Consider the following 14,699-nt stretch of genomic DNA (forward strand, 5'->3'; position numbering starts at 1 on the left):
ATAACATTATTTCACAACATAGCATTGCACAAGATTTCATAACAGTATAGATGAGTGTTTGAGATTCTGAGGCACTATTAACATTACATATATTTATATTATTTCCTATAACTTGGGTGGTTTAGCTGTGCTATGAAATCATTGTCCTTGTCCATGGTCCTGAAACACGGGTAAAAAAAAAAGAAAAAAAAAGACTTCAGTAAAAGAAAATCTAATTTTTTTTTTCTTTTATTTTATCTCCTCTGAAGACCCACAATTATTGAGAACTAGTTCATAAAAACACAAAGTGGCAAACAAAATGAATGGCTTTCAATTAGTCCGTTTTCATGTGTTGTGGGATCTATTGTGGTACCATGAATCCAGTGTCCCTGTCCATGGTGCTGAAACACTTGTATGGTTCAGTTAACCATTTTAACAGTGACAAACTAAATTAATGGCTTTCTATTAGTCCGTTTTATGTGTTGTGTATGCCATGAATCCAGTGTCCCTGTCCATGGTGCTGAAACACTGCATTATTCAGTTAACAATTTATTTAAGAGTGACAAACCAAATTAATGGCTTTCTGATTGTCATACATTGTTCGTATGTCATTCTTTGTTTTGTGGGATCTATTGTGGTTGCAGGTTTGCTGCTTGTTCTCTAGATTGCAATATAAAATATATTTAATATAACCAGTGTTCGAATGTGTTGTCGCATGGTGGCGGTAAGCAACTAGAATAAGACCTTGTACATTTCTTCAGCACAGTGTGATTCCGCCCCTTTTAGTATTCAGTCAGGAGAGATCATTGAGCCATCAGCTTCGCAACAAGAACACACATTTAACCTGCGCTGTAGAATATACCCTTTGCCATTTGGATTGATTTGGATTGCTTTGGATACACTTACATCTGCAATGGATAGAGAAACGTTGTCTATCGAGCAATAGATTTGTTGTAGTTAATGCTTTTTCCCGACTCGATGGAACAAAGACAAGAGGCATGGCGAGAGCGAAGGCGGTGGGTCTTCATTGTGGCCGCTTTGGTTTTGGTTTTCAGCAGTGCATCAGCGCAGATTAGATACTCTATATCCGAAGAGGTAACGGAAGGAACTGTCGTTGGGAATATCGCTAAGGATTTAGGAATAGATCTGAATATCCTCAAGGAGAGGGGATTTCGGATCGTGTCTGGCGCGACCGAGCCCCTTTTCGAGGTAAATCAGGATGACGGAGTACTTTACGTGAAACGCAAAATAGACCGCGAGGACGTGTGCGAGCGGAGTAGCGTGTGTTTGATCACGCTGAAGACGGTGCTGGAAAACCCGCTGGAGATCCATTATGTGGCGGTGGAGGTGCTGGATGTGAACGACCATTCTCCCAGCTTCCCGGAGAAAAAGAAAAGGCTTGAGATTTCTGAGTCCACCTTGCCAGGAGCGAGATTTCAGTTGCACGCTGCCCGCGATCCAGACGGTGGCGTTAACTCTATTCAGCAGTATAAACTGAGTCCCAACGATCATTTCCGTTTAGAAGTGAAAGATCGAGGCAAAGATGGTAAAATCCCTATTTTACATTTACAAAAGTCGCTTGACAGAGAAGCTGCAAGTAGCCATACACTTCTACTCACAGCCCTGGACGGTGGAAAACCTCCCCTGTCGGGCTCTGTAGAGATATGTATTGAAGTGTTAGATGTGAATGATAACATGCCTGTTTTCACAAAAGACGTGTATTCTGCAACGCTGAACGAGAACTCCCCCATCGGCACAATGGCCATTCGAGTAAACGCCACCGATTTAGATGACGGTTCGAGCGGAGAAGTGACTTTTTCCTTCGGTAATGTGAACAGTAAAGTGCGTGAACTGTTCGATATAGACTCCAACACGGGTGAAATTATTGTGAAAGGACACATAGATTTTGAGTTAGATGACAGCTACGAGCTCGACATCGAAGCATCCGATAAGGGAACGGCCCCATTTAGAACGGACAAAAGTGTCACTATAAAGATTAGAGACTTGAATGACAATGCACCTGATATCGAGGTGGCCTCGCTGTCAAACGCGATTCCAGAGGATTCGAGACCAGGAACAACGGTAGCTCTGATCAGCATCACTGATTTGGACTCTGGGCTCAATGGAAAAGTTATTAGTTATATAAGCGATGACGTCCCTTTCATGATAACTCCTTCCATACAGGATAATATGTATGCAGTTGTCACCAAGACTCAGCTGGACAGAGAAAAGCAAGCTCTTTATGACGTAATAATAGTTGCTAAGGACGCAGGTGAGCCCTCTTTGTCGTCTAAAAAGTCAATTAGTGTTGTTGTATCAGATGTGAATGATAACAGACCAGAGTTTTCACAGAGTCCCTATACTTTCTATGTGACTGAGAATAACTCACCAGGAGCCTCAGTGTTTTCAGTGAGGGCCTCTGATCGTGACGAGGGTGATAATGCTCTGATATCATATCATATCCTGAGAGATGGAAGCAATGATAATAAACTATCCTCGTTTTTGAACATAAACTCAGAAAATGGAGATATATTGGCACTAAAAAGTTTTGACTTTGAGACTTTGAAAAAGTTCCAGTTCCAAGTTGTTGCCACAGACTCTGGAACTCCACCACTAAGCAGCAACGTCACAGTGAACGTGTTCATTCTGGATCAGAACGACAACGCTCCAGTCATCTTGTATCCAGTCAACACTAACGGTTCTGCTGAAGGTGTGGAGGAGATTCCCCGCAATGTGAACGCAGGCCATTTCGTGGCTAAAGTGAGAGCCTATGACGCTGATATAGGATATAACGGCTGGTTATTATTCTCACTGCAGGAAGTTAGTGACCACAGTCTCTTTGGTTTGGACCGCTATACAGGACAGATAAGAACACTTCGCTCCTTCACAGAGACAGACGAGGCTGAGCAGAAACTGGTCATACTGGTCAAAGACAATGGCAACGTTTCACTGTCAGCAACAGCTACTGTGATGGTCAACGCTGTGGAGCCCAAAGAGGCTTTTGCAGCTTCTGATGTTAAAAGTGCAGCAAAAGACGAGGAGGAGAACAATGTGACATTTTATCTGATGATAACTTTGGGCTCAGTTTCAACACTTTTTCTCATCAGTATCATCGTGTTGATTGTAATGCAGTGCTCCAAAACCACAGACTGTTCCTCCAAGTATTTACAAGACGTGAATTACGACGGGACACTGTGCCACAGCATCCAGTACAGATCTGGAGACAAACGCTACATGTTAGTTGGACCCAGAATGAGTATAGGTTCTACTATAGTCCCGGGCAGCAATGGAAATACTCTAGTGGTCCCTGACAGGAGGCGGGCGTCTGGAGAGGTAAGAGCTGTTTGTTTTCAAAACATGTAATCTTCAATGCATTAAATGAACATATAATATGTTATCTCATGCTTTAAAACAGTTGATTACTTGTTGAATGGCGCTGTCCTCGGTGCTGGAATGTAGGCTTCCTTCCATAGGCTACAGCTTTAGACATGTTTGTTTGCAAAGCATGTTATCTGCAATGCATTAAATGGGCATATAATACATTATATATCTGTAGAAACTGAGATAAGTTCACCATGTTATAAGATGAAGTGGCGCACTGTTGTTGAGTGGCGCTGTCCTTGGTGCTGAACTGTTCCTTCCATTACAACAGAATAGCATATAGTCTTTAGAAATGGATCATGGTGCAGCCTGGCCCATAAATCTCTACGCTTCTATTGATTTACTTTGGCAGGGGTTCCTATTTATTTATTTTTCTTTTAATACTTTTTTTTAACTGAGAGATAAGATACGATAATTACAAGGTGCCTCTATGAACCAGAGGACCATGGTACGCAACTATTGGACAACTCTCTCTTCAACATGATCCTGGCCTCATCTCACTGCATGGTCACCATCTGCTGTGCTTTTTTACTTACTTTGTTTCTGATTCCGAAAGAGTAGATTTCGAGTTTGGATACGTTCCACTGTGGGGCAAATGTCATAAGAAAGTACTGGTGTCTGGAGCGGTAAGCCCTTCATATACTACTTCAGAAAAGTGTCTATCTGTTTTCACTGAGTTCTTACTATCTCAATGTCTTGCTTGGGAATGTTGACTGTTTGAAGTGATAGTTAAAGGTCGTTGTCGGTAAATCATTGAAGCTTCTGCTGACGCTGTCCGTGGTGCTGAAACGCAGTCATTCACAGCCAGCATATGGCTTTCTTAACTATTTCTATAGAAATGTTCTGCATTCATATAGTGCTTTCATCCAAAGCCCACACTCACATTCACCCATTCACTCACACATTCACACACCAACGGCAGGGGCAACCATACAAGGTGCAAACCTGCTCATCGGCAGCAGTTAGGGGGTTAAGTGTCTTGCTCAAGGGTACTTAGACACGCTGCCAGGAGGACCCGGAATCGAACCGGGAACCTTCTGATTACCAGATGACGCTCTACCTCATGAGCCACTGTCGCCCCTGCTATAGATACTCTCAGGGAGATTCAATCTGTACCAGTTCTTCTATTGCTAACGAAACATCAACACCTATCTTTGTTTAATACGTTTTGATATTAGCTCGATCCACTTTCATCCACATGATGTCAGTGTTACATTAGGTATCTGTACAGTGTTTAGAATAAGCCCCTCCTGGAGCTGTTCTGTTCAGCTCAAACGACGGAGGAGAAGAGCATTCAAAACAGACGAGATGTCGTTGTGATGGATACAGACTTTACATTTTCCTGCTGGGAATTATGAGATTTCACTTCATGAACAACCAGCGTTTTTATTGTTAGCGCTAGAAGTGTCTCTGGATACGAGTCTCAGAATTACAGCAGGCCTAACGGGCGACGGAGGACAAAGAAGCAGGATGGAGGGCTGGTGGATTTTTCTGCGTCTTTCTCTACTGCTGTGCCTCGGAAAGCAGGTTTCGGCTCAAATCAGATACTCTTCTCCAGAGGAGGTGAAAGTGGGATCCGTTGTTGGAAATGTCGCCAAGGATTTAGGACTGGATATTAGTACGTTGAAGGATAGGCGCTTTCGCATTGTGTCGTCTGGATCTAAGGACGCTCTCTTTGAGGTAAACCAGAACAATGGAATATTGTATGTCCATAAGAACATCGACCGAGAGGAGCTCTGTGATGGCAGCGGTGCTTGTCTCATAGATTTGAAAATAGTTGTTGAAAATCCACTCGAGATTCACTATGTAAGTGTGGAGATAACGGATGCTAATGACCATGCACCGACATTTCCAGAGAGAGAGAAAATATTAGAGATTGCAGAATCCACGTTACCTGGTGCACGCTTTCAATTACTAGGTGCCCGTGATCCAGATGTCGGTGTGAATTCTGTCCAGCGTTATAAACTCAGTCAAAACGACAATTTTCAGCTTGAAATCAGAGACAGGGGAGAAGACAAAATCCCATTTTTAGTCCTACAGAGGAACTTGGACAGAGAACAGAAAACTAACCATAGCTTGATTCTGACAGCTATAGATGGAGGAAACCCACAAAGGTCTGCTAATCTTAATGTCACCATAAGAGTTCTTGATAACAATGATAACAGACCCATTTTTACCAAAGAGGTTTATTCAGTGCTTTTACGAGAAAACGTAGCTGTCGGTACTGTTGTGATAAAGGTTCAAGCTACTGATTTGGACGAGGGAATTAACGGGGCTGTCGAGTATGCGTTTGGAAGTAACATGAACCCCAAGGTGTTGGAATTGTTTACTTTGGACAAAGAAACAGGCGAAATCCGTGTTAATGGACCTATTGATTATGAGGCAATTGATGTTTATAAGTTGGATGTCCAAGCTTCTGACAAAGGCCAACCTCAGATGACAACAGATTGTAGAGTGATTATAAAGATCCAAGATGTTAACGATAATAAACCAGAAATTGAGGTAACCTCCATATCCAATGTAGTCCCTGAGGATTCTAAGCCTGGGACAGTAGTTTCTTTAATTAGCGTTATAGATATTGATTCTGGTCTCAACGGAAAGGTTGTCTGTAGTCTGTCAGATAATGTACCATTTGAATTAAAGCCTTCATATAAGGAAAACATGTTTTCATTAGTGACTAAAGACACGCTGGACAGAGAAAGAATACCAAACTATGACATCACAATAACAGCTACTGACTGTGGTCAGCCTCCTCTCTCCGCTGTCAAAACTCTGAACATTCAGGTATCTGATGTAAATGACAACAGACCAGAGTTCCTACACAATCCTCTTGAACTGTATTTGTTGGAAAATAATGAACCTGGTAGATCAATATTCTCTGTTAGCGCCTCTGATAAAGACATCCACGAAAACGCTGCTATATCATATCACATATTTAGGAGAGAAGGAATTCAGAATAATATGGCATCATTTCTGAATATCAATTCTGATAATGGACAGATTTCGGCGCTAAAAAGTTTTGACTTTGAAACTTTGAAAAAGTTCCAATTCCAAGTTGTTGCCACAGACTCTGGAACTCCACCACTGAGCAGCAACGTCACAGTGAATGTGTTCATTCTGGATCAGAACGACAACGCTCCAGTCATCTTGTATCCAGTCAACACTAACGGTTCTGCTGAAGGTGTGGAGGAGATTCCCCGCAATGTGAACGCAGGCCATGTGGTGGCTAAAGTGAGAGCCTATGACGCTGATATAGGATATAACGGCTGGTTATTATTCTCACTGCAGGAAGTTAGTGACCACAGTCTCTTTGGTTTGGACCGCTATACAGGACAGATAAGAACACTTCGCTCCTTCACAGAGACAGACGAGGCTGAGCAGAAACTGGTCATACTGGTCAAAGACAATGGCAACGTTTCACTGTCAGCAACAGCTACTGTGATGGTCAACGCTGTGGAGCCCAAAGAGGCGTTTGCAGCTTCTGATGTTAAAAGTGCAGCAAAAGACGAGGAGGAGAACAATGTGACATTTTATCTGATGATAACTTTGGGCTCAGTTTCAACACTTTTTCTCATCAGTATCATCGTGTTGATTGTAATGCAGTGCTCCAAAACCACAGACTATTCCTCCAAGTATTTACAAGACGTGAATTACGACGGGACTCTGTGCCACAGCATCCAGTACAGATCTGGAGACAAACGCTACATGTTAGTTGGACCCAGAATGAGTATAGGTTCTACTATAGTCCCGGGCAGCAATGGAAATACTCTAGTGGTCCCTGACAGGAGGCGAGCGTCTGGAGAGGTAAGATATGTTTGTTTTCAAAACATGTAATATTCAATGCATTAAATTAACAGATAATGGTTAATATCATGCTTTAAAACAGTCGATCACTTGTTGAATGGCGCTGTCCTTGGTGCTGGAATGTAGGCTTCCTTCCATACAATCCGAATGGGCTACAGCTTTAGACATGTTTGTTTGCAAAGCATGTTATCTTCAATGCATTAAATGAGCATATAATACGTTATATATCTGTAGAAACTGAGATAATTCACCATGTTTTAAGACGTTGATGAAGTGGCTCACTGTTGTTGAGTGACGCTGTCCTTGGTGCTGAACTGTTCCTTCCATTACAACAGAATAGCATAGTCTTTAGAAATGGATCATAGCGCAGCCTTGCCCATAAATCCCTCTGCTTCTAATGATTTACTTTGGCAGGGGTTCCTAATTATTTATTTTTCTTTTAATACTTTTTTTCAACTGAGAGATAAGATATGATAATTACAAGGTGCCTTTATGATTAGTTTGGTTATGATTCCGAAAGAGTAGATTTTGAGTTGGGACACTTTCCACTGTGGGGCAAATGTCATAAGAAAGTACTATTTCTATAGAAATGTTCTGCATTCATATAGTGCTTTCATCCAAAGCCCTTAACAACTTAAGCCTCACATTCACCCATTCACTCGCCGACGGCAGGGGCAATCATGCAAGGTGAAACATCAACATCTTTGTTTAATACGTTTTGATAATAGCTTGATCCACTTTCATCCACATGATGTCAGTGTTACATTAGGTATCTGTACAGCGGTTAGAATAAGCCCTGCCCCTCCTGGAGCTGTTCTGTTCAGCTCAAACGACGGAGGGGAAGAGCATTCGAAACAGACAAGATGTCGTTGTGATGGATACAGACTTTACATTTTCCTGCTGGGAATTATGAGATTTCACTTTACGAAAAACCGGCGTTATTGTTAGCGCTAGAATATAAGTTCTCTGGATACGAGTCTCAGAATTACAGCAGGTCTAACGGGCGACGGAGGACAAAGAAGCAGGATGGAGGGCTGGTGGATCTTTCTGCGTCTTTCTCTGCTGCTGTGCCTCGGAAAGCAGGTTTCGGCTCAAATCAGATACTCTTCTCCAGAGGAGGTGAAAGTGGGATCCGTTGTTGGAAATGTCGCCAAGGATTTAGGACTTGATATTAATACATTGAAGGATAGGCGTTTTCGCATCGTGTCATCTGGATCTAAGGACGCTCTCTTTGAGGTAAATCAGAACAATGGAATATTGTACGTCCATAAGAACATCGACCGAGAGGAGCTCTGTGATGGCAGCGGTGCTTGTCTCATAGATTTGAAAATAGTTGTTGAAAATCCACTCGAGATTCACTATGTAAGTGTGGAGATAACGGATGCTAATGACCATGCACCGGCCTTTTCAGAGAGAGAGAAATTAATAGAGATTGCAGAACACACGTTACCTGGTGCACGCTTTCAATTACTAGGTGCCCGTGATCCAGATGTCGGTGTGAATTCTGTTCAGCGTTATAAACTCAGTCAAAACGAGAATTTTCAACTTGAAATCAGAGAGAGAGGAGAAGACAAAATACCATTTTTAGTCTTACAGAGGAACTTGGACAGAGAACAGAAAACTAACCATAGCTTGATTCTGACAGCTATAGATGGAGGACAGCCACAAAGGTCTGCAAATCTTAATGTCACCATAAGAGTTCTTGACATTAATGACAACAGGCCTATCTTCTCCAAGGAAGTTTATTCAGTCATGTTACGAGAAAACGTAGCTGTCGGTACTGTTGTAATAAAGGTTCAAGCTACTGATTTAGACGAGGGAATTAACGCGGATGTCGAGTATGCGTTTGGAAGTGATATGAACCCCAAAGTGTTGGAGTTGTTTACTTTAGATAAAGAAACAGGCGAAATTCGGGTCAATGGACAGATTGACTTTGAAATAATTGATGTTTATAAGTTGGATGTCCAAGCTTCTGATAAAGGCCAGCCTCCGATGACAACGGATTGTAGAGTGATTATAAAGATCCAAGATGTTAACGATAATAAACCAGAAATTGAGGTAACGTCCATATCCAATGTAGTCCCTGAGGATTCTAAGCCTGGGACAGTAGTTTCTTTAATTAGTGTTATAGATATTGATTCTGGTCTCAACGGGAAGGTTATCTGTAGTCTGTCAGATAATGTACCATTTGAACTAAAACCTTCATATAAGGAAAACATGTTTTCATTAGTGACTAAAGACACGCTAGACAGAGAGAGAATACCAAACTATGACATCACAATAACAGCTACTGACTGTGGTCAGCCTCCTCTCTCCGCTGTCAAAACTCTGAACATTCAGGTATCTGATGTAAATGACAACAGACCAGAGTTCCTACACAATCCTCTTGAACTGTATTTGTTGGAAAATAATGAACCTGGTAGATCAATATTCTCTGTTAGCGCCTCTGATAAAGACATCCACGAAAACGCTGCTATTTCTTATAACATATTTAGAGGAGAAGGAATTCTGAATAATATGGCGTCTTTCCTGAACATCAATTCTGAAAATGGACAGATTTCGGCTCTAAAAAGTTTTGACTTTGAGACTTTGAAAAAGTTCCAATTCCAAGTTGTTGCCACAGACTCTGGAACTCCACCACTGAGCAGCAACGTCACAGTGAACGTGTTCATTCTGGATCAGAACGACAACGCTCCAGTCATCTTGTATCCAGTCAACACTAACGGTTCTGCTGAAGGTGTGGAGGAGATTCCCCGCAATGTGAACACAGGCCATTTGGTGGCTAAAGTGAGAGCCTATGACGCTGATATAGGATATAACGGCTGGTTATTATTCTCACTGCAGGAAGTTAGTGACCACAGTCTCTTTGGTTTGGACCGCTATACAGGACAGATAAGAACACTTCGCTCCTTCACAGAGACAGACGAGGCTGAGCAGAAACTGGTCATACTGGTCAAAGACAATGGCAACGTTTCACTGTCAGCAACAGCTACTGTGATGGTCAACGCTGTGGAGCCCAAAGAGGCTTTTGCAGCTTCTGATGTTAAAAGTGCAGCAAAAGACGAGGAGGAGAACAATGTGACATTTTATCTGATGATAACTTTGGGCTCAGTTTCAACACTTTTTCTCATCAGTATCATCATGTTGATTGTAATGCAGTGCTCCAAAACCACAGACTGTTCCTCCAAGTATCTACAAGACGTGAATTACGACGGGACACTGTGCCACAGCATCCAGTACAGATCTGGAGACAAACGGTACATGTTAGTTGGACCCAGAATGAGTATAGGTTCTACTATAGTCCCGGGCAGCAATGGAAATACTCTAGTGGTCCCTGACAGGAGGCGGGCGTCTGGCGAGGTAAGAGCTGTTTAAACTCTTTAATTTGTCTCATTGCCTTAAATTCATTTTCCTATAGCCTATTTCTTTTTTGTAGTTTGAGGGCACATGATGTCATGTGTCTAAATTATTTGCCTTAATTTAGCCTAATGGATTTTCATTATCTCAGCGTTTAGTAACTTTAATCATCTGGCTTGTACTCAGGGTGTTCGCTGTCCATGGTGCTGAACCCCCACCTGCAGTTTCAAGTGTTGCCACTTACTTGAGATTAATTCTTACCACCTATATGTTACATGTGTTATGTGTATCCGTATTTTGTACATACCCATCTTCCCATATAATGCAGTGTGTAGAACCTATGGGCATATTTGTAAATATGTTACTTCGTCACCAAAATCCATAAGGCTGAAAGGTGAGATTATGGTTAAAGGAAACTTGTAATATGCTGCCTATTCGGACGGTGGCAGTACCCGACTATAATAACGATTCCCATATCATTGTCAGCCTTCGTGTGAGTCCGCCCATTCAGCATTCACTCGGAGCAGGAAAGAACATTTACGCATCGGCTTCGGAACAACACACATTACTCTACTCGGTCTGGTGTGTACAGGCTACAATATTGCACACAAGTGGAATTATTCGCAGCTGCAATGGATAGAGAAAGGCTGGCTATCGGTACATAGTTGATTTGTCGGAGCGGTGCTTTTCTCCCCAAACATGGAACAAAGAAGGGGAGAGGCGTGGAGACAGCGACGGGAGAGGGTGGTCTTTGTGGCCGCTCTGGTTTTGTTTTTCAGTGGTGCTTCAGCGCAGATACGCTACTCTATTTCCGAAGAGGTCAAAGACGGAACTGTCGTTGGGAATATCGCTAAGGATTTAGGAATAGATCTGAATATCCTCAAGGAGAGGGGGTTTCGCATCGTGTCTGGCTCGACGGAGCCCCTTTTCCGGGTGAATCAGAACGACGGGGTCCTCTGTGTGAACCGTAAGATAGACAGAGAGGAGGTCTGCGAGGGGAGCGGCGTGTGTTTGATCACGCTGAAAACCGCGTTGGAAAACCCGCTGGAGATCCATTACGTCTCCGTGGAGGTGCTCGACGTGAACGACCACGCGCCCACCTTTCCGGAGAAAGAGAAACACTTGGAGATTTCAGAATCCGCTTTACCCGGCGCGCGCTTTCAATTACAACCTGCCCGCGACGCAGACGGCGGTGTCAATTCTGTTCAACAGTATAAACTGAGCGCCAATGATCACTTCCGCTTGGAAGTTAAAGATAGAGGCAAAGACGGGAAAATTCCCATTTTACATTTGCAACGACAGTTAGACAGAGAAGCTAACAGCAGACTTAACCTACGACTGACTGCTATGGATGGAGGGAAGCCCCCGAAATCAGGGACTGTTGAAATACTTATTGATGTTTTAGATGTAAATGATAATATGCCAGTTTTCTCTAGAGATACGTATTCCACCGTGCTAAACGAAAACTCTCCCGTTGGAACACCGGTGATAAAGGTAAATGCAACCGATTTAGATGACGGTTCGAATGGGGAGGTAGTTTACTCTTTTGGCGGTAATGTGAATAGCAAAATACGTGACCGCTTCGACGTTGACATCAAAAGTGGCGAGATCATTGTGAAAGGACCAATAGATTTCGAGGTAGAAGAAAGCTATGAGATCGACATTCAAGCGTCCGATAAAGGCAGTGTCCCTCTATCGACGGACAAAAGCGTTATTATTAAAATAGTTGACGTAAATGATAATCCACCCGAAATTGAAATAACTTCATTATCAAGCGCAATTTCAGAGGATTCCAGACCTGGAACCACGGTGGCATTGATCAGTATTATGGACTTAGATTCGGGGCTGAATGGAAAGGTCATCGGTTATGTAAATGATGACGTCCCATTCACATTAACACCGTCCATACAAGTTAACATGTACGCAGTTGTTACCAAATCACTGCTCGACAGAGAAAAGCGATCACATTACGACGTGACAATAGTTGCTAAAGATGCAGGGGAACCAGCTTTGTCATCTGAAAAGACTATTAGTGTTGTTGTATCAGATGTGAATGATAACAGACCAGAGTTTTCACTGAGTCCCTATACTTTCTATGTGACTGAGAATAACTCACCAGGAGCCTCAGTGTTTTCAGTGAGGGCCTCTGATCGTGACGAGGGTGATAATGCTCTGATTTCATATCATATCCAGAGAGATGCAGGTGATGACAATAAACTAACCTCGTTTTTAAATATAAACTCCGAAAATGGCGATATGTTGGCGCTAAAAGGGTTTGACTTTGAAACTTTGAAAAAGTTCCAATTCCAAGTTGTTGCCACAGACTCTGGAACTCCACCACTAAGCAGCAACGTCACAGTGAACGTGTTCATTCTGGATCAGAACGACAACGCTCCAGTTATCTTGTATCCAGTCAACACTAACGGTTCTGCTGAAGGTGTGGAGGAGATTCCCCGCAATGTGAACGCAGGCCATTTGGTGGCTAAAGTGAGAGCCTATGACGCTGATATAGGATATAACGGCTGGTTATTATTCTCACTGCAGGAGGTTAGTGACCACAGTCTCTTTGGTTTGGACCGCTATACAGGACAGATAAGAACACTTCGCTCCTTCACAGAGACAGACGAGGCTGAGCAGAAACTGGTCATACTGGTCAAAGACAATGGCAACGTTTCACTGTCAGCAACAGCTACTGTGATGGTCAACGCTGTGGAGCCCAAAGAGGCTTTTGCAGCTTCTGATGTTAAAAGTGCAGCAAAGGACGAGGATGAGAACAATGTGACATTTTATCTGATGATAACTTTGGGCTCAGTTTCAACACTTTTTCTCATCAGTATCATCGTGTTGATTGTAATGCAGTGCTCCAAGACCACAGACTCTTCCTCCAAGTATTTACAAGACGTGAATTACGACGGGACACTGTGCCACAGCATCCAGTACAGATCTGGAGACAAACGCTACATGTTAGTTGGACCCAGAATGAGTATAGGTTCTACTATAGTCCCGGGCAGCAATGGAAATACTCTAGTGGTCCCTGACAGGAGGCGGGCGTCTGGAGAGGTAAGAAGACCATAGTGAATGATTTAATATCACTGTTGTTCTTGCTGTTCTGCTTTTTTTCTGGTCAACCACGTGTCTATTGTATATACGTTCCCAGGACAGATTAGGCCAATGTCACGTGTATCAGACAATTACATTATTTAGATTGAACGTTCGTTTCCAGCTCAGAGGCCACGAGCCCATGTATGCATTATGAACACAGCATTTTAAATCAGAGATGCTGTCCATGGTAATGAAAGTTGATTGGCGCGCTAATTGCATTTGCCTTCCTTACGGAATCTGTATGGCGGGTAAACCATAGCACTGGTTTAAAACACTAAATCGACGGCTACAGGAAAACACCACACTCAGAAATGTAAGTTATACCTGTCCTTACAAGCGTGTTTACTTCCAGGAAATGGTCGTCAGCCTGTCATTGAGCCTGTATTTAAAGTTTTAATGTAGCGCCATTCATTTACCCTTTGAGCTGCCTGGTGAGATTCCTGTGATGATGCTCTCCTCACAAGGCTTTAAAGCTCGTTCTCGATGAATGGGCAGGCATGCCTATAGTGCGTACCTTGTCTACTGTATATACCCCCTAAATTATGGCTTTGTTCCCTTTTAACAATGATTTGTTGTTATCTATGTGTAGTGGTAACCACAATGCAGGATTCAACTATCATGATGGTTGTATTGTAGTTACAGAGTCACTGTCACAAACATATCTATGCATTTCTTTCTTTATTTTCCCATTAGATTGCTTTGCTTATGCATCTCAGGGGGCGCTGACCCACTGACTGGGACATGTAGATTCTCTTAAGTTAGAGTTGTTGCTGTCCATGGTGCTGAATGTCGTTTTCCATTGCTGCAGTAGTTGAGAAATAGTTTTTTGTTGTTGAAATGAAGAACGCAGGTGTTTTATATTATGGCTAGTTTCTCATGCAACTATTTACCTAATATTTCAGTGTAGTGCACGTGCTCTGCATACAATATGTATTGACCAATACCTACACCCCCTGCATCTACGTCCTTATTTCGTAGGGAGTCAACTGTATTGTATGATTCGATTCCGCTAAGCCTATATATTTTATTTATATTATTTCATTCATCGTGCTCCTCTGATCATAATTAATGATTTA

General features: G+C 42.6%; 2 protein-coding genes across 2 annotated transcripts; both read left to right on the top strand.

Moving 5' to 3' along the window:
• Window positions 1-957: 957 nt before the first annotated feature.
• LOC311242446 (protocadherin beta-15-like) lies at window positions 958-8,665 on the top strand (the record flags this gene model as incomplete). The annotated part of the gene is made up of 3 exons (XM_084331409.1): window positions 958-3,312; window positions 7,003-7,164; window positions 8,639-8,665. The coding sequence occupies 3 exons, from the start codon at window positions 958-960 to the stop codon at window positions 8,663-8,665; spliced, it is 2,544 nt and encodes an 847-aa protein (XP_084187535.1).
• Window positions 8,666-9,021: 356 nt separating this feature from the next.
• Window positions 9,022-13,596, top strand: LOC311242447 (protocadherin alpha-11-like; the record flags this gene model as incomplete). The annotated part of the gene is made up of 2 exons (XM_084331410.1): window positions 9,022-9,174; window positions 12,232-13,596. 2 exons carry the CDS (start codon window positions 9,022-9,024, stop codon window positions 13,594-13,596), a joined length of 1,518 nt encoding a protein of 505 aa, XP_084187536.1.
• Between the last annotated feature and the right edge of the window lie 1,103 nt (window positions 13,597-14,699).

This window comes from Notolepis coatsorum (genome assembly GCF_963971535.1).
Source record: "Notolepis coatsorum genome assembly, chromosome: 16".
Taxonomy (NCBI): Eukaryota; Metazoa; Chordata; class Actinopteri; order Aulopiformes; family Paralepididae; genus Notolepis; species Notolepis coatsorum.